Raw genomic sequence first — 27,718 nt, 5'->3', positions numbered from 1 at the left:
TTCATTCAAATTCTGATTTTGAATTTAAACTGGATTAATTCAAAGTTCAAGAGAGTTTCAGATTGGAGTGAGCTGGAGGGGTTGGCTGCCAAAGGTGAGACAGCAATCGACCTAAAGTATACGATTTAGGTGACAATGTGGGCCAGGGTCTCTGTCCCCTCACCTACTCCTTTCTTCCCTTTTCCCCTCCACCCACTTCTCAGGGGACTTCAGTGAGACAAAGAAAAGAGATAAATTGTTAGTAAAATACTGAAGGAAGGGAGGAGAGGCAGACAGTACTGTCTGCTCACGGTCTGTACACAGCTTCACTGGCTCTCAGACACGCAGCCGGGCCCTGGGAGAGGCTGGCAGACAGAAAAGACTGCGGGGTTTGAGGGACAGGAAAGGAGAGAGCAGACCAGGGGGGACATTCCCAGAAGTGTGACTGAGAGGTATTGCAAAGGGAAAATGAAGTCATATTTGACCCACCTTCTGGGATGGCATGTGTATCAGTTAATAATAACTCTCCTCCTGGTGTGGATCCCAAGATGATTCATTGATGTGAACCCCGAGAAAGAATTTATCTGCTGAGATGGACTCCCCATGGTCAACTGAGGTCCCCAACTTTATAAATTACAAGAGCCTAGTGGCCATTTGCTGACAGGGGCCCCTCACCTAGTCTGTAAACTGGGAAGAACCTCAGACTGAACTCTGGGGTGCCCGCGCTGTGCCCACTGTTTATGCCGTCTGAGTCAACCACTGCAGGGAAACCCTCATTTTGTCTTTCTGCCAATAGCCTGAGATCTGCCCCTCCAGTCAGAACTGCACAATTTGGATACTTCATCTACATAAAACAGACCTCGTTGAGAACCTGGGCAGGAACTTTTGCTATAAAAGGCAGCCTGCCTTCCGTCTCAGTGGAACACAATGTAAGTCGCTCCCTGACTCTGTGTCTCCCAGCCTGAAGCTCCTTTTTGTTCAAATACATGCTTTTTATTCTCTAATAGAGTCTAAAATTAATTGTGGTTTACACTGGTAATGAACTGTGCTGACACCTACACACCCTTCCCATACATGTCACTGATATGGCCATGGGGTTGAGGGTGAATAATAACTATCATTGACCAGGCAGGCCCCATGCTGGGTTCTGTGTCTATGCTACCTCATCAGATACCACCAGCTACACACCCAAGACCACCAAGACTCCCAATCAGCAGTTCCCAGGCTTCAGTGCGCAGGAACCACCGTGGAGCTGACTATAATGTCACACAGAAGTGCGATTTCCTTAAACCTGGAGTGGGTCCAGGAGCAGGCACTTCCAATAAGCATCCTGTGACAGTGAGGCAGATGTGCAAGGACCATCACAGTCTCCCCAAACGGGATCATTCTGGAGCTCCAGCCTGGCCTGGAACTAGTGGCTGCCCTTCGGAGCCTTCGAATCAGCCAGTGTGTTAATGCCTCAGAGCCTGCCATACCCAGTCACTGCTGACAGCAACACCCCTGCAGTCACCCCTCCTCCGCGGGACACTTCAATGCAGCTCCACTGACCCTCTCCCCCTTCCCTGTTTCCCTCTCTCACCAACCTTCCCTTTGTGCCATTTGAAGCCACCACTGTGTGGTAAACTCCCCTAATATCTTTGGCCCTTCCCCTGCACCCTCTGGTGTTAGATGAAACCCACTCCTGCTGAGGGGACCACTTCCCAGGCCAGCCCTAGCTCTACAGCGTCTTGGGTAAATTTAAAAAGGGTCACCCTTCTGGATGAGGGGATCACATTGGTTAAAAGTCACCCCTAGACAAGCCAGTCCCCAAGGACCCAAAGTGTAGTGAAAGCTCAGATTTCAGCCTCTTCCCTCCTCAGTGCACAAACTATACACATTTCAGCCTGACCACTTCCTTGTAATCTTCCCTGGAGATTGCTCCATCTCCTACTGCCCACGCCAGCAAGGTCAAAGGAAGGTTGCCTCTTTACTCCGCAGTGCCATTTCCAAACCTTTACGCTTTCCCTTCCTGTAAAAGTCTCTGCCACTCTGAGACTCGGCCAGGTGGTTATATCAGCCTCCCTCAAAACGACCAAATTCCAACCTCACCACTGAAGACTGACTGACAGCCCTCCTTTCGCCTGGACATGTGCCCCCTTGCTGCGGAACGTGGATGCCCATAACTTGGACGCCACCACTAGAGCCTCACAGCTCACAAACCTCCATCCGTGGCCTTCATCTCCACTCCCTTCAGATTTCCCCACACCCAGGAACCTTGTCAGAAATCTCAAACTCCAGCAGCCCCACCCCAAACAGCAATCCACCTCCTGTGCAGGTCTCTGCTGCGCCCACTCCTGCTGCATCTGCTCCTTGGCATCATGGAGACCCCCAGTCCCCTGAGTCCCTCATTTTCTGCCTGCCCAGCCTAGGCTGCACAGTTGACCACCTGAAACATTCTCTTACAAGCATCTGTCTTCAATGTCATTTTTCTGGGAAAAGCCAACCCTAATGAATCCCATGCTCCACCTTCACCCTCCTCTGCCCAAGCTGAGTGCTGCTGAAGGAAGCACAGAATTCTGCCATGGACCACAGTCCTCAGACTGGCTGGGTCTGCATGCACATATCAAGGAATCTTTGACGTGCGCTGTGTAGGCCTCCACTCCCACTCTGCTCAGGAAGTGCTCCCATCCCCACAACCTCTTCAAGCCCCCCACCCACCCAATCCCAAAGCCCTCCCATCTCAGCAGATAGCATCTCTTCCTATTTTATGAGAAAACTGAACCCATAAAATGATAACTACCTGAATTTTCCAGACCCCACCTACACCCTCTGGTGAACTTGGGCCCCTCCTATTTCCTTCTCCCCAGTCTCCCAGGATGACAAGCCTTCCTCCTACTCATGGCCAGGCCTCCATCAGCGTTCTCTACCTTTGAAACTTGTCTTTGCCATTTTTCACTCTTTATCCTGCAACCTCTCATTATCTAGTGTGTCTTGCCTCTTAAGCCTATAAATACACTCAACTTTTGCAACATTTAAAAACAAACAAAAACCTTCCTTCCCCTGGGTCTCCCAGCCCCACCTTGCCGCCCTCTTTCTTCTCTACTAATACCTGTACTTGCTCTCCTCACTTCGTGTCCCTTCCCAGTTCAATCCACTGCAATCCCTGATCCCCCAATTCATGTTCCTCAGTCAAGAATCAATACCTTCCCTTTGCCAAATCCAGTGGATAATTTTCTATACTTTTCTTACTGTTGCATTTGATCCTACTGCTCACTCTCTCTTTCTTGAAACTGTCCACTCCCTGGTGACTGCACTGCCACTCTCTCCGTGTCAGTGTGGGTCTCCACCTTGACGCCTCCTTCACGCACCCTTCATCACTGACGTTCCCTACCCGTCAGGCCTTGACTACTGCTTTCACTTTCACACAGTGTTCTGGGACAATAGCATCCACTGTTGAAGTTTTCACTATCACCAATATTCTGATAACTCACAAGTTTGTACTTGAGCCTGGACTTCCTTCCTGAGCATCAGAGTTGTATATACAACTGCATGCTGGACAATTCCGTTAGCACATCACACAGGTACCTCAAGCTATCTGTACCTGTCTAAACCTGAACTCATCATTTCCACCCTAGCCCGAAACTTGCTCCCCCTATGATCCCCATCTTAGTCACCAGCACCTCGTCCACCCACCAGACAAGTCAGACACCTGAAGTCATCCTTAACTCCACCCTCTCCTCAGCAATCTGCCTCTAGGATCTGTTCTTCGTACTGCCCTAATTTTTAAAATAATTCCACTCCCTTCTAGCCCTACACCTGCTGACTGTTCTGTGATATTTCATCATCCTCCTAGTTGGACTCCTCATTTTGCCCTCTTATATCTACACATAATGCCTCCCCCACATAATCACTAAAGTTATTCATCTAATCCCAGATCTAATCCCCGATCTCCTGCTTTATAACCCTGTTGCCTATAAGGTAGAGTTTTAAATTCTTGGCGTGCGTGATCTACAAGGCCTCCCGTGACTTGGCCCCTATTCACTCTCCAGCATCAGCCCATCTCTCCTTGTCTGAACATACACTTTAGATATTCTCTGCTCATGTCATGCTGTTTCATAACTCTACACTTCTCTCATCCAGGAACACCAGCCCCCAAACTCTCCCCCCTTGTGTGGGTCATCTCCCCACATCCTTCAAAAGGGCTCATACGCTATTTACTACAAAAAGCATTCTTGCCCTTCCTTTGTACTCCTAAAGCACCTGTGCTTACCTTTATCTTTGCATTTACCCATTATTCTGAAATGACTTACACTTAACCTCCCAACACTTAACCAAACTCAAAAGCAGGAATCTTTGTGCTCTCCCCACAGCCCATAATGCTAAGCACAGTGCCCAACACATATTAGGTACTCAAAAACTAACTACTGAATTGATTGTCACAGCTGGGCTGTAAGACAGGTACTAAAATGAAAAGGCTCAAACTCAGAGAACAGTTTACTCACTAGCAGCTGGAAGAGCTGCAACCTGAAACCATCTCTAAGGCCTCCGCTCTTTCAAGTACAACCTGGAAAACAAGCTAAGCATAGAGATGGAGATAAGAATGGCATGCCAGGGCACCAGTCTAAAGGTGATGGTGTATGTGAGCAATCTGGGGAAGTGAAGGTGGGAAAGATTCTGGGGGCAGAAAAGTATGGGCTTCAGGCCCTGGCATGGCTGGTTCTAAGCAGTGCCCTGGTATGAAAAACTGCTGGCAGCACCAGGCCTGAGCTGCCCAGTAACTAAATCTAGATTCTGGGCCTAAAACAGACAAAGCTCCCCAAAATTCTCACAACGCTGCTTCATAGCTATCTTCTGAGACCTGCACATATTCCTCTCCTGGAAACCAGCCTCCAGAAAGTTCAGACATGGAACAGCCAAAGGGTATTAGAAGAGAAACAAATATGGACCTGTGTGAACAAGAGCTGCCAAGTCCTGGGCGGTCCTTATCCTTCTCCCAGTCCCCTCCAGCAGCCTTCCCCCTACACCCTGAAACACAGAATACAGTCAACAAAAGAAGTTAGAGGCAGAGGCATGAGCCGAGCCAATCCAAGGAAAGCTCCAGAACCCACAGAATGAAAGGAACCTTCTGAGACAGCAGCCAATGAGGGGGACATGTAGATGTAGCTAAAGGCCCCAAATCTGCACGCACCAGAATTATGCCCTCCCCTGCACGCCTCCCTCTGGGGCTCCCAGGCTGGAAGATGACTGCTGTAAAGGAAGGCACAAGAACACAGGGTTGGAATAATACCAGGGAAATAAAAGTAAAAATACCGTCCTCTGTTGACAAAACACAGAGAACGGCAGCTATGGTACGGATAACAAAGGGTAAAGATAGGGCGCCCTTTTCTTGTAAACTCTCTATTAGACAAATGTGAAGAGCCAGAAAGACCTCATTAGCAGAGAATTTGGCAGGTATTCAGAACAAGAGTACCCCCACCCTCTGTCCTCACCTGAATCTCTGGGAGCCAAGCCAACCTACCTCCTCCCTTAACTGGTGGTTGGAACAGGAGAGCTTACTTCCTGCCTGGGGAAGGGGTTGGGGTGGGCAGTGGAGTCTTTGAGTGGCCTCAGCTCCAAAGCATATTTTCCATTCACAAATGGAGACTTTCACACACCTGCTTGTCATCTTGTTTCTGCTCTATAGACTGTGATAAAGGCCTTCAGTCTGCAAAGATTCACAAGAAAAAGGAGTATGTTATCCTTTTCCCCACTTCCCCTTAGCCAACTCCAACTCCACCCCAACTCAGCTGCAACTGGCTCATTACCAGTAGGACAGGCTATCCTGGAGCCCAAGTGAAGCACTTGCAGCCTTAACTCACCTTTCATTGCTCAAGGACCGGCAGAAACCTGGACATCTTGGAATTCCCCTCTGGAGGAGGTGTGGGCAGCTCCCAGGCACCACCTCAGTGGAATCTCGCCAGTGATAATAACAACAAGAAAAACAAGCATTTATTGAGTGCCTTCTCTATATTGGGTATTGTGCCTTACATGTACTATCTCATTAAAAGCAACAAACTTAGGAGGTGGGTGCTAATGTTATCCCCATTTTATGGACAAGGAAACAGAGCAGTTCAATATATTGGTCTGAGGTTATGTGGGTAGCAAATAGGGAAGGATGGATAATAGCAGATCTGTCTTCCTGACTTCAGAGATCCTGCTCTTAACAACCCTGTGTGCATCTTCCTCTCATCGCTTGAACTATGAATTTTCCCTTTTCATAGCTGCTCAACTTTTCAAAGTCATGGTTTCCCATTAGAGTGTGAGCTTTCTGAGGTTAGAAATCATTTTTAATGGTGCTTTAGGAGTGATACCAAGAACATAATGCTGACTGGCCAACTGAAGTTTCAAAATATTATGGATGTTTAATAAATGCTATTTATTGCTTGTTATTAAACCCATTCATGTTCCATATACCACATAACTCAATTCCTGTCCTCTAGAGCAGGGTTTCACCACCTCAGCCCCACTGACATTTGGGGCTGGAAAATTCTCTGTCCTGGGGGCTGTCCTGTCCACGGCAGGATGTTTTACTGCACCCCTGGTCTCCACTCCCTAAATGCCAGGAGCACTCCCTGCCAGTTGTGACAACCAAAAATCCCTCCAGGCATGGCCAAATACCCCATGGGTGACCAAATCACCCCAGTTGGGATCTACTGCTCTAGAGTAAGCAAATAAAAATAACAGTACTTATTTGCTCAGAGTAAAACAGCAAGAAAGCTTATTTCCAGCTACCATAAAACAGCACTCCTATTACACATAGTTAATAAATGAGAGATCCTAAGAATTATTAACAAAACAAAAATCCCAGAGCACCAATATCAGAAAGTCAAGATAATGTTCCTGTTCTTCCTGAACCAATCACTTTCTGCTTAGAACTTTTTTGTAGGGCAATGTCATAGACTGGTAGGAGTCCAGAGCCAAAAAAGGATAGACCTGGGTTTGAATTCCAGTTCAGTCCTAAAATCATTTGCTTTTTACAGGACAGAGCAGACAGAAATCTCAGCTTCTTCACTTACTAGCTTTTGGTCGATTCACTTACTCTCACTGGATCCCAGTGTCTGCAGACTGGGTGGTAGTACCTAGCTCAGGACCGTCATGAGGATCAAGCACCGCAACTCTGAAAGCAGCTCTCTATCGAGCAAGGGTTGGCTCAACAGGGCTCAGAAACAGGCACTCCTTTTCCTCTCCTCACTTCTCACAGGCCCTTGAGAGCATAAATGTCTTAGTTTTGTTCTCCCCACACCACCCGGCAGAGCGGTGTTCACCCCTGGCTGCGCCTGAGCAAACCTGAAGAGCTTTCAGGATGCTGATGACCGGGCCTCACTGCACACAGACTAGATCAGAATCTCTGGCTTACGAGTATATATTGTAATTATTCAAATATTTAGTCATGATAAAGGCACTATGGTATTTTCCCCATAACTTTACTGACACCAAAAATAAAACAGTAATATTTGAACAAGTTCTTAAAATACAATAATTGCATATTAATAACTCCTAATTAATATATTGTAAATAATTTAAACGAGTCAGTATATCTCCAAATGGAATCTATCCTATTCTTAGGATCCACAAATCCCATTAGAATTTTTAGATTTTATGTTTTAATTTCAATGATCATTTAAAAATAGACTTTTTGTGTTATTTTTTTTTTAAATCTTTGAAGTAATAATCCTCAACTGAAGGACATGTTCACAGAATAAACTTTTAATTTCTTAACTCAGTGCTTCTCAATGTTTCAGAAAACAATGCTACAGATAGTTGGGAAATTCAAATACCCACAAATTACATGAGCAATAAAATTGCATTTGTATACAAGGCTAGAAGTAGAGCCTATTTGTTATCAGGAGAGAAGATACTGTCATTTGTTTTATTTTTAGGAAAGATCAGATGCTACAGTATACAGTAATATTTAAATGCTACCACATAGTATCAAATCAGCACAAAAGGAAAAAAACCATAGTTCACGATTAATGGCTAAAGTGAGTAGCATCTAAGAGAATTAAATGAATTAAAGGAACTTCCTGTGACTAAACTAATGGAACGTTATTGAAAAGGGAAAGTTATGGGCTGGATTCAGGGCTGTGCTTCAGCAGCCTTGTTGTAACAGATTAACCCACCCCTTGAAAGTGTGCGCCTCCGCGTGTCATGAACTCCGTCAGAGCAGGGGTTTGTCTCATTCTCCCTGTGCCTGCGGCAGCACCAAACCCCCAGAGACGCTCGGCAAACATTTCTGAATTAACAAACCTGCTGCCCTCTTATTACCTTTTTCTTTCTATCTTTATTTTCTCTATATCCTAATTTCTTACTTTTTAACTCCTGTATTTCTGTAAGCTACCTGAAGACGTATGTGAGTAAGGTACGATATTAGGAAACCATTACACTTTTAAAGAATTGGGTGTAAGGGAATTTCCATGAGCAGCATATTTCCTGGACTCTTCCTCGGAGCAGCATCCCCATTACATTCTGGTCAGAGCACACACTGAACAGAGCTAATCCTAGGAGTTCCCATCCAGGCCCCACAGCTTAAACCATACCATATTTTTTTCACTCTTGAACTGTCTGGTTAAACAGTAGGAGCAATGCATTTGAATTGCTTCATAAAATGGTATGCCCTCCAGAGAAATTGTAAAGTATAGCCACTCTTTGCAGAGGTAACTGACCTGGGCTTGCTAAGCTCTCCTCAGCACCCTGCAATGCACTTCCCAGGCAGGAGGTGGCTGCCTCTCCAGCAAGGAGCCCATGCTAGCTGGCCGGCCCCAGGAAGAGGGTGTCCAAACCTTCCTCTTTCCTCTGCTGGGGACACCTTTTCTAGTTCCTCATCTATTTGGGGATTGGGAAGCACTGAGCCCTGACTTCCCTTCTTGTCTCATTTTACTTCCTCACCTACCAACCCCCTCTCTGGCCAGACCACTAAATCCCTTCAACACTTTTATTTCTGTCTAAAAATGAATAGAACTGATATCCAACATGGGGAGGCACCATGGATTCTAACATTGGAAGGAAGAGTTTAAAAGATCCAACCTTCTACTCAACAAGAAAGGGGTCCCTGAACACTCTTCTTGAGTCAACTTTCCAGCTCTACCTAGATGCCAGCGATCACTGCTTCTTGCTACAGCAACATAAGATATTTCTGGAAGTTATAATAAAAAAGTAAACCCTCATGGATCACTAGCTTCCAGACTTTGGATTTTAGGGACCTAGGTAGGGTGTCAATTTTTTCATTTTGCCAGATAAGGACATTAAAAAATTAACAGATGGGGGAACCTACTATCTGTAATCTATAATCACCATAATTTCATAAAAGAAAAGATATTTCACAAAATGTCAAAAAGCTGCATATGAAAACAAAAATTAAATTGGATAAATGTTTGCTTTCTTTTTAAAAATCTCAACATTTTGTTCTCACTTCTCTTGTTCCATAAAAACAAGTGAGCAGTTGATCAAGGCTAGCAACAGGCTAGACTTTGGTGACAAGTGACTACAGAGCAGGGTTACTTCCCCTAGCACTGTGTGCCCGTGGGCGGCTCACGAAATGCCCTCCCCCCGCCCGAGCCCACTACCACTGCATACAAATGGTGCCTGTGGGTAAAGACTGGGCCAATCCAACTGTGCTCTTGACACAGTTTAGGATTTACTGAAGCCACAGATGTGATCAACAAGAAGTCTTGGGCAAAGATATAAGGACAATGACAATAGTAAACTTCTAGTAAACTCCAAGTTCCATAAAGTGGAAATTGACTGGGCAGGAGTCCCAAATGCACTACAAAGTATGGACATGGCATGTTAAAATTAAAATATACTATACCTTGACTTTCACTCATCTGAATCCAAGATGCTACATTGAGCTAGTATGTATTAACTAAATAGTAGAACTACAGTGAAGAGCATACCCAGCCAGAAGGAAAGAGGCTACGGACTAGCCTCAAATATGCCACTAAGAGGGTCTATAGCCTTAGACAAGTTTAATCTTTCTTTATTTAGTTCAGTTAAAATGGTCTCTAGAGCCAGTTCAACTTGAAAATTCCTAATGTCATATACAATGGTGCGTCATCTCTCTGAAAATGTATAAGGCCTCAGGGATTGAGAAGGATGGTCTGCATCTTCTGAAAATCTGACCATTTAGATTGTCCTCTGAAGCATAAGGATCCACATTACGGGATCCCCCAAAGTATAACACCTACCACCCTGAACCAAAGAGGTAAAGGGTACAACCTAGTTAGTTCCTAAATCAACACACATTGACTTAAGAATCCACTGTGGGCAAACAAATGAAAGTAAGTATTCTCCAGGTCCTTCCTCCTAGAGTTGTGCCGCGTCCTGCAATCAGTGGGTAGGAACCACCACTTACTGTGACAGGCATATCCCCTGCATTATCTCTTAAACCTTGACACAACCCTGCGAGGCTGGCATTATTAGCCTTGCAGTATGAATAAGAGAACTGAGGCTCAGACTAGTTAAGTATAGTCCAATGTTACAACATGAGGGGCAGGATTCAAACAGAGGCTTCTCTGACTCTAAAGCCCATGTGCTTTTCCCCACAGTGGCCATGTTGCATCCCTCCCACCTTTTTTTTTTTTTAATTGATTTGGGGGGGTGGGAGATAAGGAGAGAGGGAGAGAAAGAAAAAGAGAGAAACATCGATTTGTTGTTCCACTTATTTATGCATTCATTAACTGCTTCTTGTATGTTCCAACTGGAAATCGAACCCACAACCTTGGCACATAGGGACGATGCTCCAACCAACTGAGCTACCTGGCCAGGGCCTCCTTCATGCCTTTGACACACCCAGGAGACTAGATCAAAAAACCTGGGGCGCCTCAGACTGAGGATCCCTGTATTCACTAATGGTCATTTCTGGTGAATTTCAGGAATCCTCGTTTTAGGTATTAACCTGGGGAAGATGCACTGCTCTCCTCTCTGAAAGCTCTCCTTCCCAGACAGACCAACAAGGTATTCAAGTGCCCACCAGACTTTTGACAGTATGAATAGTCTTAGCATATAAGCTCTCCACAGAACGGCAAGTTTTGGGGGCAGGTCAGAACTTGCTACTTAAAGCAGGGAAATCCAAGATTCCAAGAGAGCAAACTCACCCAAGTTTACCTGACACAAAACAGAGAGCTGCTGGGGCACAATGGATCCTTGCTGGTACCTAGCACTGGGTGTGGGTCCACACGGTGGTCCCGGATGAGTTTCTTTGGGATCCTGCCAGCTATACCAAAATAAATGTTGATGTAATACATCCAAACTTGTAGAGAATTTTTTAAAGAATTTATTTGAGTCAAAACTGACAACAATGCTGGGAAACAAGATCTCAAATGCTCCAGAGAATAATGGTTTTGGTTACTTTTATACAGTTGGAATTAAGAAGAGAACGTAAGAGTGATTACGTGAGAGTGGGATAAAGAAAGAAGGGGCCTGGATTACAGGATAGTTACCAAGATTATGTGCTCTCTTAAGGGTGGCTATACTTCTGAGGAGTCTGAAAAACAGGCATTTCAAAAATGTGTTAAACTAGATGCTCAAAAACAATGGACAGGGCTTGCTTAAGGCAAAAATAAACCTTTTACTAAAAAGTTATTTGCCTGGGGTGTGACTAGCCATCATGACCTGCCCAGTTAGGAATTTATGATCATATCATACTGGGAGGTTAGTTTAGGCTAGATTTATTAGAGCACCCTTTTTTCATCCAATTAGTCCAACATTCAGTTCCAACCTGGTTTACTCAAATCAACAGTTAAACCCTTGCTATTTGAGGCATCACTTGAGATCCTGTTAGAACCTGGTTATGAAGGAAGGGTGGAAGGAAGGAAGGAAGGAAGGAAGGGGGGAACGGAGGGAGGGAGGGAGGGAGAAAATAAATTAGCGTGTGTTATAAACCTCCTATGTGTCCAATTCCCCATATCCCCCTGAACAGCTTACAAATATTTTTCTTAGTATACATAAAAAGATGTAAGATTAGGATTAATGCCCAGATTTTTAGAAGTAGAAACTAAAGCTCAGGTAGGTTAAAACTCTCCTAAAGCCAATATTCTAAACCAGATCTAATACTCAAGTTCTGCTGCATTCTTCCTACTCTCCCAACTTGCCTACACAGAATATCAAGAAAAAATTTTAGTGAAATGTAAGTCACAAACCGTAAAACTCAATTCAGTGTTGTTTTTTTAGTAAATTCACAAGATTATAAAACGATTACTACTTTGTAATTCCAGAACATTTCCATCGCCCCAAGCCAATTAGCAGTCACTTCCCATTCATTCTCCCTTTCCCCCCAGTGTCTGGCAACCACTTTCTATTAAATCTTCCTATTCTGGATCTTTCATACAGGTGAAATCATATTATATGTAGCCTTTTGTGCCTGGCTTCTTTTTGCTTAGCATGTTTTCAGGGTTCATCCATGTTGTAGCATCTACCAGTACTCCATTCCTTTTTAGAGTTGAATAATCCATTGATGGAAATGCCACATTTTTTATCCATTAAGGAGTTGGACATTTGGATTGATTTCACTTCTTGGCTATTTGAATAAGGCTCCTATAAACATTTATGTACAAGTTTTTGTGTGGACATGTTTTTAATTCTCTTGTGTATCTATACCCAGGAGTAGAGTTGTTGGGTCATATACTAGTAACTGTATGTTTAATCTTTTGAAGAAATGTCAACTATTTTCCAAAGTGTCTGGATTATTTTACATTCTCACCTGCAATACATGAAGGTTCCAATTTCCTCATATCCTTGTCAACTCATCTTCTGTCATTTTCATCATAGCCATTGTGAGACTGTAAATTGGTATCTCTTTGTAATTTTGATTTACATTTTCCTAATGACTAATGGTGTGGAGCATCTTTTCATGTATATATTGGCCATTTGTATATCTTCTTTGGAGAAAGTACTCAAGCCATTTGCTCATTTTTTAATTGGGGTATTTTTCTTTTTATTGTTGAGTTGTAAGTGTTCTTTATATATTCTATATACTAGGCCTTAATCAATATATGATTTGCAAATATTTTTTCTGTTATTTGGGCTGTCTGCACTTTCTTGATAAGTGTCCTTTGAAGAACAAAAGTTTTTAATATTGATGAAGTCCAACTTAACTATTTTTTCCTTTGGGTGCTTTTGCTTTAGGCATTATATCTATTAAACTGTTGCCTAATTCAAGGTTATGAAGATCTATACCTATGTTTTCTTCTACGAGTTTTCTAGCTTAAATTCTTACATTTAGGTTCTTGGTCCACGGTGAGTTGACATAGTGTGAGGAAGAGGTACAATTTCATAATTTTGCATTTGGATATTCAGTTGTCCCAGCACCATTTGTTGAAATGACTATTCTTTCCCCCTTCAGATTGTCCTGGCACCCTTGTCAAAAATCAGTTGATTATAAATAAACAGGTTTATTTCTGAGCTCTCAACTCTTTTCCATTGATCTATATGTCTACCTTTATGCCAATACCACACTGTGTTGATTACTATAGCTTTGTACTAAGTTTTGAAATTGCTAAGTGTAAGTTCTCTAACTTTATTGTTGTGGTTTCAACATCATTTTGGCTATTCTGGGTCTCTTGTAGTTTTCAGTGTACAAGTTGAGTTTCTTTCATTGAATTTATTTAATATCTTTATTGAATATCTTCAAGTTTATTGATACTTTCTCCTTCCAGTTCTAAGAAATCTGTTGTTAAGTCCTTCTAGTAAATTTTTCATTTTAGATATACTTTTCAACTGTACATTTTCGGTACTTTTAATCAACTCTATCTCTTTATTAATATTCTTTATTTTATGAGTCTTTCTTATATTTTCCTTTTATTCTTTAAACATATTTACAATACTTGAGTTAATGTCTTTGTCTAGTAAGTCCAACATCTGGGCTTCCTTGGGGACAGGTTCTATTGGTAGGAGTTTTTTCCTGTGTATGGACTATATGTTCTGTTTTTGGTATGTCTTGTAATTTAAAAAAAAAAAAGCATTTAAAAATTATAATGTGGCCATTCTGGACCCAGATTCTCTCCCAGGGTTTGTTGCAGTTCCCATTGGTTGTTATTACTTTTTGTTGTTGCTGCTGCTAGCGTTTGTTTAGTGACTTATCTGATTTAATTCTGTAAGGCCTATATTCTTTATCATTTGTGGCCACTGAGGACCCTGCTCAGTTAGCTTAGTAGTCAGCTAACAAATAGACACAGATGTCTTTAATGCCTGTACCAGTATGTTCCCCAGACTTTGCCAAATTCTTCTGTGGGTGTGTTTTGGGGCATACTTTCACTGACTGGATAAGTAGTTTACAGCTCTGCCATAGCCTTATTTTCCCGCCTGTACAGCTCAGCCTGTACAGAGACAGAAATGAGAGATTAGGGCTTTCTTGGGTATGTCCACAGCCCTGTACATACACATCCTTCTAGATTCCCAGGAATTTGTCAGAGCTTTTCAAAGGCCCCAACCAACATCTTATTCCCAAGATTTTTCTTTTACATTTTTTGCACAGCTCTTGGTTAGTCCCAATTGGAACCACAGCCTCAGGCAGCTACAATGTTTTTAAAAATCCCACTCTTTGTTTTTAACAAATGCCCTAGGAATAAGACTGTTTGCACATTCTGAGTCAGGTCAAATAAAGACAATTCTGTGAGGATGCAGCTTTTATAGAAAGCTCCAAACCACTTCTGTTACGTTTCACTGGCTGTCAGTTTGCTGGTTTTCATGACGACCATCGTGAGACTGTTGGTTTCTAAGGCTCCCACAGAGATAGGGTGAGGGGATGGAAACAGGACAGGTTAAAATGCCCTAATACTCCCTGTGCTTAAAAAGATTTAGCCATTTTTCTTAAACAAATGCTCCCCAGATTGTTGCAAGCTTTGGTTAATATCTAGAGTTCAGAAAAAGTTGATTTTTGACCATTTTTGTTAATGCTCTCACTGCTTTTCAGGTGGAGCGAGTTTTTCAGAGTTCCTCACTCCACCATTACTTAAGTGCTTCTCTTAAAAAATAGTTTATAAATATCAGCTTGATTCAATTCTACATTTTTTGTTTTCTTTCTACTCACATGGTGGAATATTTCTGCTCTCTTTGTTCCTTCAGTGAGTAAATCAGAGAAGAGATATGAAAAACATGTTTTCTGATTTTTTTAAAGTAGCTTCCTTGCTCTATAGTGTAAAACGGACCAAAGTTGTTTCTTTCCAAATGTAAATCCAGAAGCACAATGTTTTTAGTTCTATGCTAGTCACAAAATGAATTGGGATTAGAGACACATTCAATTAAAGAGAGTGGGAAATGGATACATAATATTTCAAGAAAAGAGAGCCTTTATGCCTGAGTTTCTCCTACAGGGAGAACAGTTGGAGCTTCTAAATGAGCCAGGTATGTAATGATTACTCAACCCCTAATTTCACTTTGCCAGCATTAAACCTTTCTCCACAGCTTTCTTCAAATCGCAGGTACTAAGGTGAGTGAGATGCAGAATAAATCCATAATCACTACATTCTCTTTCTTGAGCAAAACTGGAATTGATAAAGGATCATGGTGACAAATTTCAGAAGCTGGGGTGTGGTTAGAGCAGAATTTACATGCATGACCTCACCCAGAAACTCCAGCATATAAACAGGTGAGGTCTTACCCAGCTCCAGACTGAGCAGTGTCCAAACAGACCAAGATCATGGCAGTCCTTGGGTCCACGCTGCCATCCCTGGGGCTGTTTCTGTGCCTCGGAATGCTGTTTATTTCTGCCAGCTCTGCAAATGACAGTGACAGCTGCATGTCCTTCAGTGCAGTCATCCCCACCACTGGCATCATGGCCAGTTCAGATGTTTATGAAGACAACAAGGTCTACACAAGTGAGTGGAAGCCATTCTCTCTGCTGTCTTTTTTCTGTAAGAGGAGTTTACGAGAATTTCATAACGTAACTCTCCATCTCTGTTCTCATTTATACAAAATACGTGTTTTTGACCCGGATGGGTAGTGGGGACAGAAAGAATGAGAACATGTGAGAGAGTGGGTTGGACGGAAATATTTCTGCATACTCCCTGTGCCAACCTTAGTGACAAGGAGTCATTAAATCCCCCTGGGCGAACTGAGACCCAGCAAGAGCACACCCTCAGCAAGTCCTGACTTAAAATCAGCATGTTTATTATCTTAAGGGATGATAATTGCATCACACTTTGTGATCTTTTCACACCCATTTAATAAAACAGTGCCCCTGTGGATGACTACCCATTGCACAACTCCAGGAGGCATTGTTCACATTTAGTCCACAAGCGAACAATCTAGTTCGCTGGACAGGGAAAGTATTGTTATCCCATCTTCTATAAGGAGCCTGAAGCTGAGAGAAGTTAAATGACTCACTCGGGGTCTCACTGCTAGTAAGTGGCTAAACTGGCTCTTGAACCTTGTTCCTTTCATTCCTAATCAAATTTTTTTCTTAAAGGTTCCTAGTAATATTTTATAAGTATGCATTTTGGTATCAGCTAACCCTACAAGTCAAGTGCCTTCTAACTGCTTTCATAACAACATTTAATATAGTGGCTTACATGTATTAATTCATTTAGTCCTCATGACAACCTATTAGGTAGAGACCACTGTCATTCTTGTTTTGTAGATGAAAACACAGAAGTAGAAATGCTAGTGACTCACTCAGGTCACAGAGTTACTTAAATGGTAGAGCTGGGGTATGAACTTGAATAATCTATCTTCAGACTCTGCCCTTAACCACTACACTATATGCCTCTCAGTTATAGTAATGACAGCTGATACTTACTATGTGCTGAGTACTGTTCTAGGGGTCAATGCTATTATCTTCCCATTTTACAGATGACAATTGAGGCACAGGTAAGTCAAAGTTTTACCCAAGATCACTAGTAACATAACTAATATTTGAACCTAAATAACAGTCCAGCTTTGTTCAGCCAGGCTGTCCAGCTTCAGGGCCTGTCTTCTTATATACTGTGTTACCCTGTCTCTCTTAAACTCTAGCCAAGTTTTGCAGAGACTGCCAGGGTGAGAGCCACACCCACAGTCTATAGATTCCAGGCTTCAGCAGGTAAATGACTATAGCCTGTCTTCACATACCCACGGCAGCTTATAGTTTGTTCTTTTTTTGTGTGGGTACTGTCACAAAATGTCTCGATTATGGTAAGGTTCACTTTGTCCTACTCACTCAGGCAGTGGATCTTGTCCTACAGGGCAGGGAGGATAATCTTGTAATTCAAGATGAAGATAAGGAGGGCATATATGTGATCCTGTATATGGGAAAGAACCTGGGGGGCCAGGGGGACTACTGCAAAAGGGATTATAGAGCTCTGACTTAAGATACTTCCCAAGGTGAAGGATTTTGCTGTTGAAATAGAAGAAACAAAAACCTACCTTGTGGAAGTAGGGTAGGGGGTGCAGAGATGGGGGATGATGAGCTTTCTGAAAGCAGGCGAACAGGAGAAAAAGGAGTCAAAAGATGATTAGTAAGACACCTTAAAAGGGAAAGACCCCTTGAAAGGGAACACGCTGGATGAAAGGGAAATTGCGGCGTTTACAGAGGGAGTGGTGGAGCAGAGGGAAAGGGGAAGGAAGAAAGGATGCAATGTACTTCCCCAAACTTCATCTGATGTCATCTCAGAATGTGCTACAGTTCTGTGATACACTGTAGGAATGATTTAGGTTGAGTCAAAACCCTATGCCCACAAGAGTTTGAAGTGCCAGATTGCACACCTATGATTACAAAACACTCTCCGTGATTTCCCTGTAGAGTGTCATTGCAGGACTCGGCTGGCCGGGGCACTAACTTTTACGGCGACCAAGTAAAAGCCCACACAAACTAACTACTTCTTATTTTGATTTTGAAAATCTCTAAATATCAGGGTTTGTGTCAACACTGGTAAGTCATGTATAAATGGCTTAGCAGGTCCCAAGACAATTGCAGCTCAGGCAACATCTTACAACAGGTTCCCTGGGTCTGTCTTCATATCATTGAAAGAAACCCCTAACGCGATGACATTTATGTTAAGACTATACTAGGTCAGCATTTGCCTCCATTTTTTACTCTAAGGACAAGAGGTATGTAACTTACCTATCTTTTTTCCTGAATCTTCAGCTTTAAGGGTATTCACACAGCATTGGATGTACAACTTTTTTAATCAGTTAGTAGTTATTTACTGCTCTCCAGGTACCCAGCACTGGGCTGGCCAGATACTGATACTGATGAAACCACAGTACACAGTTAAGCCAGAATGTAATTAAGCATTCAACTCTACAGTAAAGAACATAAATGGTTCAGGAGTGAGAGGAAGAGAAGGCTGAAATGACCCGGACGTGGGTCATAAGCACAATTTTGGAAATTTAACGGGGAGGAAATGTGTGATGAGAATGAAGCAAGGATTCCACAGAGACAGCCAGACATGAACAAACACCAGGCCCAGGTCTTCGCCTGCCAGTGTTTGTCAAGTGTGTCTTCAGATCCAGGGGAAGACTGGCTGGCCCTACAGTGGGGCCACAAACAGTAGAGTGAGCTAGGTTATGAGGGTCACAAAGCTACATGCTGGGTACTGTAACTGACAGAACAGAAGCAGAAATGTTTAGATGCTCTAGAAATAAGAGCACTTTAAAGGTTTGGGAAAGGAGTGTCTGGATGGAAGTGTTATGTGTGGAAGTCTGATCTGGCTGCAGGCTGAAAAGAAGAGAGCACAGAGACCAGAAATCCAAATAAAACAGATGCCTAGGAGAGAAGGAGGGAGGACATGAGCCAGGGTGAGTTAGGGAAAGCAGAAGAAAGGACAGAGGCAAGAGCATGCCCAAGGGAGAGCTGACATGTTTGGTGACTACCTGGATGACACCATCACTTGTCACAGTCCACCTCACCATCATGCACACATCTAGGATGAATGCCAAGTTCTCACCGAGCAAGTCAGGGCCCACAGGACCTGGCTCAGCCCACATTAACTGGCAATACACATAAATACAACAGAGGAGTGTTTTGTGCTAGAAAGAATAACAACTGCAATTTATCTAACATCCACAGTGTATTAAAGTCTTTGCATTGTTCTCTTCACTCCTTTCAAGATAAGGTGTCACAATCTCCATGTGAAAAGGATAACATCATTCTGTCCAGACCTAGAACTAGGCCTGGTGCAAAGCCAGCATTCAATAAATATTTGTGGAGTGAATAATGAAGAATAAGGAAACTGAGGCTCAGAGGTGAAATGATTTGTTAAAGCTAGAATTCAGAACCAGGACTGCCTGATCCTATTGTGCTACATGATCCATGTTCTTTGGTTTGTGAAGGGGTCTTCGAAGGAATTTTGGGAGTCTGAAAGTACCCTGGCAAACACCTTAGCATCGAGGAATTCCTTCAGAAGGTATCTTTTAAGGAAGGAAATGAGATATTCTCTTGAAATTGTCTCCCAATTACAAAACAGGATTCTGAAATTAACAAATGGAATTAACAAGTGTCAGTGGGGTCCCCTGTGAGTACATGCCAGGCTAGGTCATAAGAGACTCAGCTGAATGAAGAAGGTTAGGGAACTCTAAGGGGTCATTTGACAATTACCTGGATTAGGGCCCTAGGGGCTCAGCGGGGGGGGGGCCCCCCTTCCCTCATCCTCAACAACAGAGACCAAGAGCTTCAGCATTTCTAGGACTAGGAAACAGGCTTAGCTTTAACTTGGCAATGACTTTGCCAATTTTCAGGAAGCACTTCCCAGGGGGCCCATTTGACCCATTCACATGCATCAACCCTTACTCTTCCCACATTCCACGCCCCTGAAAGAAGGGCAGGGCACATTCATCCTCTTCACCAGACAAATGAGACCCAGGCTCAAGAGGTTAAGAGCCAGCCTCAAATCTCACCCCTGGTACTTAGCAAAACCAGGACCAGAAAATAGGTTTCCCTTTATCTACCTTTTACTGTAGAAAATTTAGAAAACACAAAAAATCAGTAGGAAGAAAAGAAAAATCATCTGTAATCCCACTACCAAGAAATCATTGCAGTTAATATCTTGATAGCTCTCCTTCCACACTTTTTTCAACTTCTATAAAAATGGGACCACACTATATGTACACACTATTTGTAACTTTGTTTTCACAGTTAATTTTCATTTCATGACCCTCATCCCTTCTTGCTACATAGATGGCTGACTGTCTCCTTATCATTTCTTCCTAGTATTTGTTCCTGTGAGTTACAGGACCAGTTCGGTGGTTTTGCGAGCACTGGACACGAACAACAACTCCATAGGCTTCTGGCACAGAGCAGACCTGGCCTGCAACAGCAGCGTCCTGTACTTCCTGAAGGGCACACATGAAGGGTCCTTCGAGGCCAGCTGGAAATCTCCTCCTTCCACGAACATCACTACAGTCGAGATACAGTAAGAACCTATATATAAGATTTGGGCTTTTACAATTTCATATTGGGTTTATGCAGTTTTACACTAATCTTGGAAGACTCCAAATACAATCTAGATATGATGTGAAGAATTCAGTACCTACACTCCTTTTCTGCCTCACCATTTTTGGCCTACCTTTTATCTACAGGAGTTTACACACACACACACCATGTACGTTCAACATAAACAGAAAGAATTGGTGTTAAAGAAAGCACATACATACATCCATAATACATATATATGTGTATATAAAGATTTCATTCAGGACTATTGCAATAGAAGAAAAGAGACCTCAGTACAGAATCAGGCTCAATTATGAATATAACATGGGCAAATGGAAATGTATAGCCAAGGAGCAGGGTGGGAGTGAGTGGAGGGAAAATTACTGAAAGGAAACATCGAGGCCTGTAAAGGGGGTGAGGAATTTCTGGCTAAACTGCCCTAACAGGATTATTGCTGAAGGGCATGCCAAGGTGATGAGATATCACCTAGGCGATGGTAGAAAATGAGGAACTCAATCAGACATTAAGGGTTATCAGATATCGATGGTAAGAAGTTCTTGTTAGCCCGGACTCGTGTGGCTCAGTTGGTTGGGTGTTGTTCTGAAAAGCCAGAAGTCACGGGTTCGATCCCCAGTCAGGGCACATACCTGGTTGCAGGTTTGGTCCCTAGTCTGGGCATGTATGAGGGGCAACTGATCGATCTTTCTCCCTCCCTTCCCCCTCTCTAAAAATAAATAAAATCTTCAAAAAAATATTTAAAAACAAGTTCTTGTTAAACTGACTTAGAAGTGTTCTTCCTAAATCTGGATTTTACAAGCAGTGCACAGATGCCTAGGAGGAGGTTCCAAAGCCTGACTGAAGTTTGATCAAGCAAAGAATCTTTGTCACTGGGCACCCTGTTTGCTTCAAATTCTCTACAATCAAACTGGAGAATCATTTCTTAAAACATAGATTCCTTTTGGAAATAGCTTGCAAACAGAAAGTGTGATGATTGTGCAATAACTGGCTTCCCAGTGTCACACCAAATGGACACACTCTCATTCCGAGGTGAGACCAACCAGGGGCTCACATTGCACTTCAACAAAAACCTTCCTCCCAGCCAGGGATTTGTTACCAAGTTTACTTTAGAGACGGAATGTTGAGAGGTCCTTAGAGTTTGGCCTGCCATTTTGGGCTGAAAGTGCAAGTCTGACCATCAGTCTATGTCCACTGTGAACAGCAACCAAGTCTCTGTGGACAGTGGTAGATGATGCAGACAGGCCATCCCACACTCACCTGCCACGCCCAGGGCCTGCTTGGACCTAGATGGCTCCCACAGAGAGACCTGCAAGAGTAGAGTCCAAAAGGAGTTGCTACAATCCAGCCTCACAGCTAGAGCAGTCTCTTCTGAGGCCAGCCAAGGCTAATTAGGGCAACGAATTTTCCTTTCATCTCTCCTCATTACAGCAACAAAAGATAAAAGACCAAACAGGGACAATATGCAATAGAAACAGCACATTCCCACTGACAGTGTGGCCTCCAGACCTCCCTGACTCGCCCTACGCTTTGATGCACTGGCTTCTCTGCTGGTCTGCAATGTACACACACGGCCTTGATCAGCAAGGCCGACAAGGAGAGGGGAGCAGCACGCGAGATAAAGAAAGCAGGGGACTCCTCTGTGCTGGTAGGGCACAAAAGTGGTGTGAAGGGATGTCTGACCATGAACTTTACAATGAGGTTTGGTGAGGCAAGGCTGTTACAGAAATGATTACTGAGGTCAAACATCACATCCTCAAGAAAGCATTTCCTAAACTCCCAGGTAAGTTGCAGATCCCCATTTTCACTCTCACACTTCCACGGCTTTGTCAGAGCACCCGTCACCACTGTGATCAATTACGTAATTTGTTAGTTGATTATTCATTTAAAATCTGTCTCTCTGAAGGGACTCATAAGTGCCACAAGGGTAAGACTGTGCCTGTCCAGTTCACCACTGTCCCCTCAGCACCAAGCACAGTGACTGGCTGGCACATTGTGCACTCTCATTAATTAATTGTTGAATGTATAAACAAGAGGCCAATATAATAATGGACCTACTTATATAAGAACAACACACCAAACTCTACAGATCATTTAATGAAAATTAAGCACCTACTACATGTCTGTCATTGTTGACAATAGAACCTGCTCTCGAGGTGCTGGCCCTCCAGTGCAGGGAGAGGCTCACAGCAAGACAATGCAGTAGAGGGGCACATCTCTCTGATCTGCCTGGATTAACAATCACAGGGAAAACAATGCCACAGAGTTACTGTTAAATCTGTGGCCAGATGTGGTCTGGATGGATGTTGCAGGCAGAAGGACTGGCTTGAATAAAGACCAGAGGTGAGGTGTGTACCAGCCTGTGGGGAGTTCAGGGTGGTGAAGTTGGCTGGGGTGAGGGATGGACATGATCTCCTCTGGAGCAAGATCAGGGAGGATCTTAGTTAAGACAATATAGAGCAGACCAGTATTTAATGATCTGCTAATTGTACTGTACAGAAAGTAAGTACAAAAGGAACTAAGAGGTTAGGATCCTCTGGGAAGGCAGAAATGTGAGAACTTGTGAATTCCACAGCTGAGGTCCTCACCATTATCTTTCATTGATTTACCCTCCACAGAGCCTTTGCTGTCAACATACAAAAAATGGCTACATTTTCTTCTCTGAAACTGAAAAAACAAGGTAAGTTCCTTTGCAGCCCATTTACATATCTGACAGTGAATCAATCAGTCTGGAAAGTTACTTTGTGGGTACCAGGAAAAAGTCTTCTGGTCATGTGATACGCAGATATCAGTTGAGCCTTCTGGCACACTGAAACCTACTTATGTTTAGCTCAACCCCTTATCCTATGTCCTGTAGAAAAAAAAAAAAAAGCCTTCCCCAAGACTTCTGCCAATTTCTAGGGGCCTTATGTTCCCACAGTCACCTCTGACTCCAGAATGCTGCTTCCTCAGGAGCCATTTCTATTCAATGCCACACAGACAGCAATATGAAAGCTCCCTCTTCAATTTCCACAGACTTCCAACTCACATAAAACCTTCACAGGTATAGCAGACTTTATAGGGAAGAGGCAGCAGATTTGCACAAAGAAGAATTGACAGCACAAAAATACCAAAAACTGCATTCATTCTCAGAATGTCCTTCGGCCGCCACCACCACCAGGAACTTCCACTGTTCTTTCACAGGCTGTAGTCCTCAACTTCAAACCGTCCTGAGGCCCCTTGCCCTTCCTCTCTGCTCTCTGTCCCTTTCTTTCTCTCACCTCTAGGGAGCTAAAACAAATTCAAGAAATTGAAGTTCAGAAAATGTAGGTAACTCGCTTAAGGTCACACCAAAGGTATATGGAAAAACTAGGACTCAAATTTCACATCTTACATTTTTTATACTTTTTTTAGACTTACATCAAAACTATAAAGACAATCTTTTTTTAATAAAGTTTTTAAATACAAGTTTTAACCAAGAACAAGAAACATTAATCTTTCTCAATGTCCAGATAACAAGTCCTCCTCAGGAGCCCCCAAGCACTGCAATACATCCACCACTGCCCATTCCCACCAGTCATACACTGCAAATGTGGTCAAAGGGGTATCTATTTTCAAAAACAAATTTTAAAGTGGTTATGCCTCATGAAACTATTACATAAAAGCCTTAACTGTTTCATCGGTGGTTTTCCCTCTGTGAAAGGACTGGATGTTATTTTATTCCTCAAGGACATTTTCAGGATGAACAGGAGTATAAATGCTAAGAAAGGGCGGGGTGGGGGGAGTTCATTTCTAGTCAGGACTCCTTATCTCCATGCTAATAAAATCCAGTTGAAAAAAATGAAAATATAGTGGTTGTGTCAGACTTTCTGGCTCAGTGAGATGCCAGAGAAACGTCTGGGGAAATGCTAAATGAGATAAGGCAATGCCACAGACTTAAAGGCACCCTCCAAGCAGGCAGAGGAACCATGAACCTAAGCAAGTCACTGGACAATTCCCTTCTTTATAGTCCCTTCTGTGGTCAACTCAGACCCTTCAAGGCATCATTGCCAAGCTCCAGTTTTTCCAGGATCAGACATTCCACCCACCATCCACTTCCCACTCCCCACCCAGGGTTGCAGGCTTGGCTTTCTCTGCTCCTCAGCAAAGACAACCTCAGAGAACCAATGTGTAGTCAGATACTGCGTGGGAAAATGACCAGTGCCTCAGAAACCACAGAAAGAGATTTAGGGGTTTGCACGGCGTCTCTTTCCACATACTTTAAAGACGGAGTAGCCATCCTCAGGTCTGGATGGTAACTAGTTCTTTTTTGTTTTAATCCTCACCTGAAGATATGTTTATTGATTTGAGAGGGAGAGAGACTGACAAACATTGAGGTAAGAGAGAAATATTGATTAGTTGCCTCCCGTAGTGCCCAGACCAGGATCGAACGTGCATCCTAGGTATGTGCCCTGACTGGGGATTGAACCTACAACCTTTTGGTGTATGAGACAATGCTTCAACCAACTGAGCAACCCAGCCAGGGTGGTAACTAGTTCCTACAAACTTTACATGCAATCCTTTGAAATCAGCAACAAAAAATAATTGTGTCATTCTAGATCATATTTGCACTGATTCATCTAATACAATATTAAGGACATTTGAGGGCTGACAACCAACCCAACAGCAAATTCAGTAGTTACATAAGTATAAATTCCTTCCCCTGTAGAGCTGTGTAGACCTTAAGGGTAGAGAGTGTTCTTCCCTTTTTTCCTTGACATTCTGTTCCCCTGAGTTTTCCCCGCCTCTACAAACATTTGGCTCTTGGGGCATTCTTACTGAATTTTGTTCCTGAGCTCTGGCTCCAGTGTTCAATCAGATTAGCCTCATTTCTCTAGTGTCCACCCACTACCCACCAGTAGTTCTGATGCCATTTTTTTTTTCCAGCAATGACCACACCGTCACACTCCATGATCTCCACGACCAGGCCAACCACAACCCGAATCCTGACCACAACTCAAATCCAAACCACAACCAGAAACCTAAATCCAACCTCAACTCCAACCACAACCAGAAGCTTGGCCAACAGAATCTTCCTCAGCCCCATCACAGATGCCATTCAGATCCTGCTTGTCTTTCTCACCAGCAAACTCCTCTTCTAGAGGATGCTAGGAGAACAATTGTTCCTGTATCTACTGCATCCTCCTAAATTCAAGTTCAAGCCAGGGCTCCGGCCATGCGTGTGAATGAAGGCCTTGTGTCCTCAATGTACAACTCTACTGCCACTGCTTTGGACCAAAAAGGAGACTGGGTTGAGTAGCCAGTCCACTCACTGGTGGATTTGGGGCACACAGATATTCAACTGGATCTTTCAGGACACAAATTAGGCTTTTTGTAACCACTTAGACCTGGTCTGGGTGTAACCTGGAATTCTGGCTCTAGTTTTAACATGACGACAGCCAATTCCATTGCCAATCTAAACTTCTGTTCATTGCCAAATGATTCCTCTGTGTCCTGAGTCTCTGTGGGAAGAATCTTTCCTCACTTTTGAGATGACCTGATTTCTGCCCAAACCCACGCAGGTTACAGAGCTTCTATGACTCACATGACTCAACGAGGAAAAGAGGAATCATCCTCATGCTACTGGCAACACCAGTAGCATTTGAAGGGAAAGAAAATAGGAATGTACCATGTCTGAGCAGCCAAAGAGAGGGAAAGGTTATGGCATAAAGGCTTTATTTTTTATGTCACACCAAATAAACTATATTTCAAACAATAATGTGTCCAATTCAAATGTCTTTTAATAGGTGATTAACTTAAAATACAGAGAATGTTATCTAATTTTATTCACTTGTGTGAGCATTAAAAAATAATAGACAGATGAGAGGATGTATGTTTTCAAGGCCTGATCTATGGGTAAAATTTTCTGAATTTTAATATTCTTCAAGTGTAAACTGGTCATTTTTCCCCAAATGGTGTTTTCCACTAAGAGAAATGGGCAAAATATTTATAATATTCATAATGCAATATAAAACCCAAAGAAAGCATGGTATTGCCAATAATAACAAACAAAATTTTCTTTTAATAATTATGCTAAATTCCAAGATGCCAGCAACCAGTGACTGGCCTTCCTTTAGGGACAGTTTCTGTCAATTTCTTCTTTTTTTCTGTGAATAGGCCATACCTTCCTATTTAGTAGGTCTTTTTTTTCTTAACTGGACATTTTGAATATTGTTATGTAGTAACACAGGAAATCAGATTCTCCCTTCTCTCCATGGCATGTTGTTGCTGCTTGTTGAGTCACCCATTTCTTTAGTGACTTTTCTAAACTATTTTGGCAAAGACTGCATTCTTGTTGTGTGGTCACTGGAGTCTCCTTCGTGTAACTGCAGCAGTTAGCCAGTGACCTGAAAGATTTTCTTAAATGTCAAAATTTGACAGCCTTTCTTCATAAGCATTCCCCTAATAGACGTGAGAGGTTTTTCGATTTTTTTTTTTAAGTTAGATTCTAGAGTTCTGAAAAGGTTGACTGACAGACAGTTTCTGCCAGCTTATTTGCCAGGTTGCTTCAGGGGAGGGACCAATTCTTGGAGTTCCTTATTTCACCATTTTCTGTGACATCACTCGGTAGCTATTGGTATCTGCCAAGCAATGTGCTAAGCACTTTACATGTACGGTCACATTTAATCTTCAATAACCCTTTGAAATACAGCCATTTACAGGTGGGGACACTCAGGCAGAGAGAGAAATAATTTTCCCAGAGTCACTCACTGAGTAAGTATGAAGCTGGGCTTTGAAGAGAGGTCTGTTCCACTTCAGAGCCTGCACCCTTAACCAAGACAGCCTAAGGGTTCCCTGAGCAGCTCCAGCATCACCTAAGACCCCCCAGAACAACTGGCCCCTGGGTCATGTGACAGGGAGAGGATATAGGTGTCCCTTGCTGACACAAGCAGGCTGCACACTCCAGCAGCACTCCTCCATGCCCCACTTCCCTGCCGCCACCTCCAAGATGACCAGCAGTGAGTCCTGCCCGCCCAGCAAGCTAGGAACATGTTTCATCTCAGGTCCATGTGCAAAGTATGAGAAATATCCAGCAAAGATACACTCTGAAGCTGGGCAATTTTTAGACTCAAAGAAATCTGGGTGAATTCAGACAAGCAGTATAGAGGCAGCTGAGCGAGAGTGCTGTATTAGCAGGCAGGAAACCTATTACATTCCAGTTCTGCTGCAAAGTACAAAGATAACCTTAAACAAGTGCCTTTAAATTTCTCCACCTCAGTTATCTGTTAGGCGAGAGGTATCTCAGCCCTCTTTCAGGTCTCAATTTTTATTTCTGTCATTGCTAGATGTAGTTCTAAAGGCCTAGTCAGAGATAGTAAATAGGTGTTATTTCAGCGCCATATC

General features: G+C 43.1%; 1 protein-coding gene and 1 long non-coding RNA gene across 3 annotated transcripts in view; one reads left to right on the top strand and one right to left on the bottom strand.

Moving 5' to 3' along the window:
- LOC123480805 (uncharacterized) overlaps positions 1–5,919 on the bottom strand; it is a 28,727-nt gene extending 22,808 nt beyond the window's left edge. For both annotated transcript variants that reach the window (XR_006656918.2, XR_006656919.2), the window contains exons 1-2: positions 5,817–5,919; positions 5,477–5,662 (exon numbers count right to left, since the gene is read on the bottom strand). This is a non-coding gene — a long non-coding RNA (uncharacterized lncRNA). The remainder of the gene's footprint in view (positions 1–5,476; positions 5,663–5,816) is intronic.
- Positions 5,920–15,618: 9,699 nt separating this feature from the next.
- On the top strand, positions 15,619–26,082 carry PLET1 (placenta expressed transcript 1). Its single transcript, XM_024570785.3, has 4 exons — positions 15,619–15,809; positions 20,120–20,321; positions 22,975–23,036; positions 25,262–26,082. Exons 1-4 carry the CDS (start codon positions 15,632–15,634, stop codon positions 25,474–25,476), a joined length of 657 nt encoding a protein of 218 aa, XP_024426553.1. The 5' UTR covers positions 15,619–15,631; the 3' UTR covers positions 25,477–26,082.
- Positions 26,083–27,718: the final 1,636 nt, after the last annotated feature.

The sequence above is a fragment of the Desmodus rotundus genome, chromosome 5, assembly GCF_022682495.2.
Source record: "Desmodus rotundus isolate HL8 chromosome 5, HLdesRot8A.1, whole genome shotgun sequence".
Taxonomy (NCBI): Eukaryota; Metazoa; Chordata; class Mammalia; order Chiroptera; family Phyllostomidae; genus Desmodus; species Desmodus rotundus.
Note: the sequence above shows the minus strand (reverse complement) of the source record. Positions and strands in the feature narration are given on the sequence as shown.

Coding starts and splice junctions, on each gene's coding strand:
- PLET1 (XM_024570785.3), top strand. CDS start 15,632: ATGGCAGTCCTTGGGTCCACGCTGCCATCCCTGGGGCTGTTTCTGTGC. Junction 15,810..20,119: donor AGACAACAAGGTCTACACAA/GTGAGTGGAAGC, acceptor ATTTCTTCCTAG/TATTTGTTCCTGTGAGTTAC. Junction 20,322..22,974: donor ATCACTACAGTCGAGATACA/GTAAGAACCTAT, acceptor TACCCTCCACAG/AGCCTTTGCTGTCAACATAC.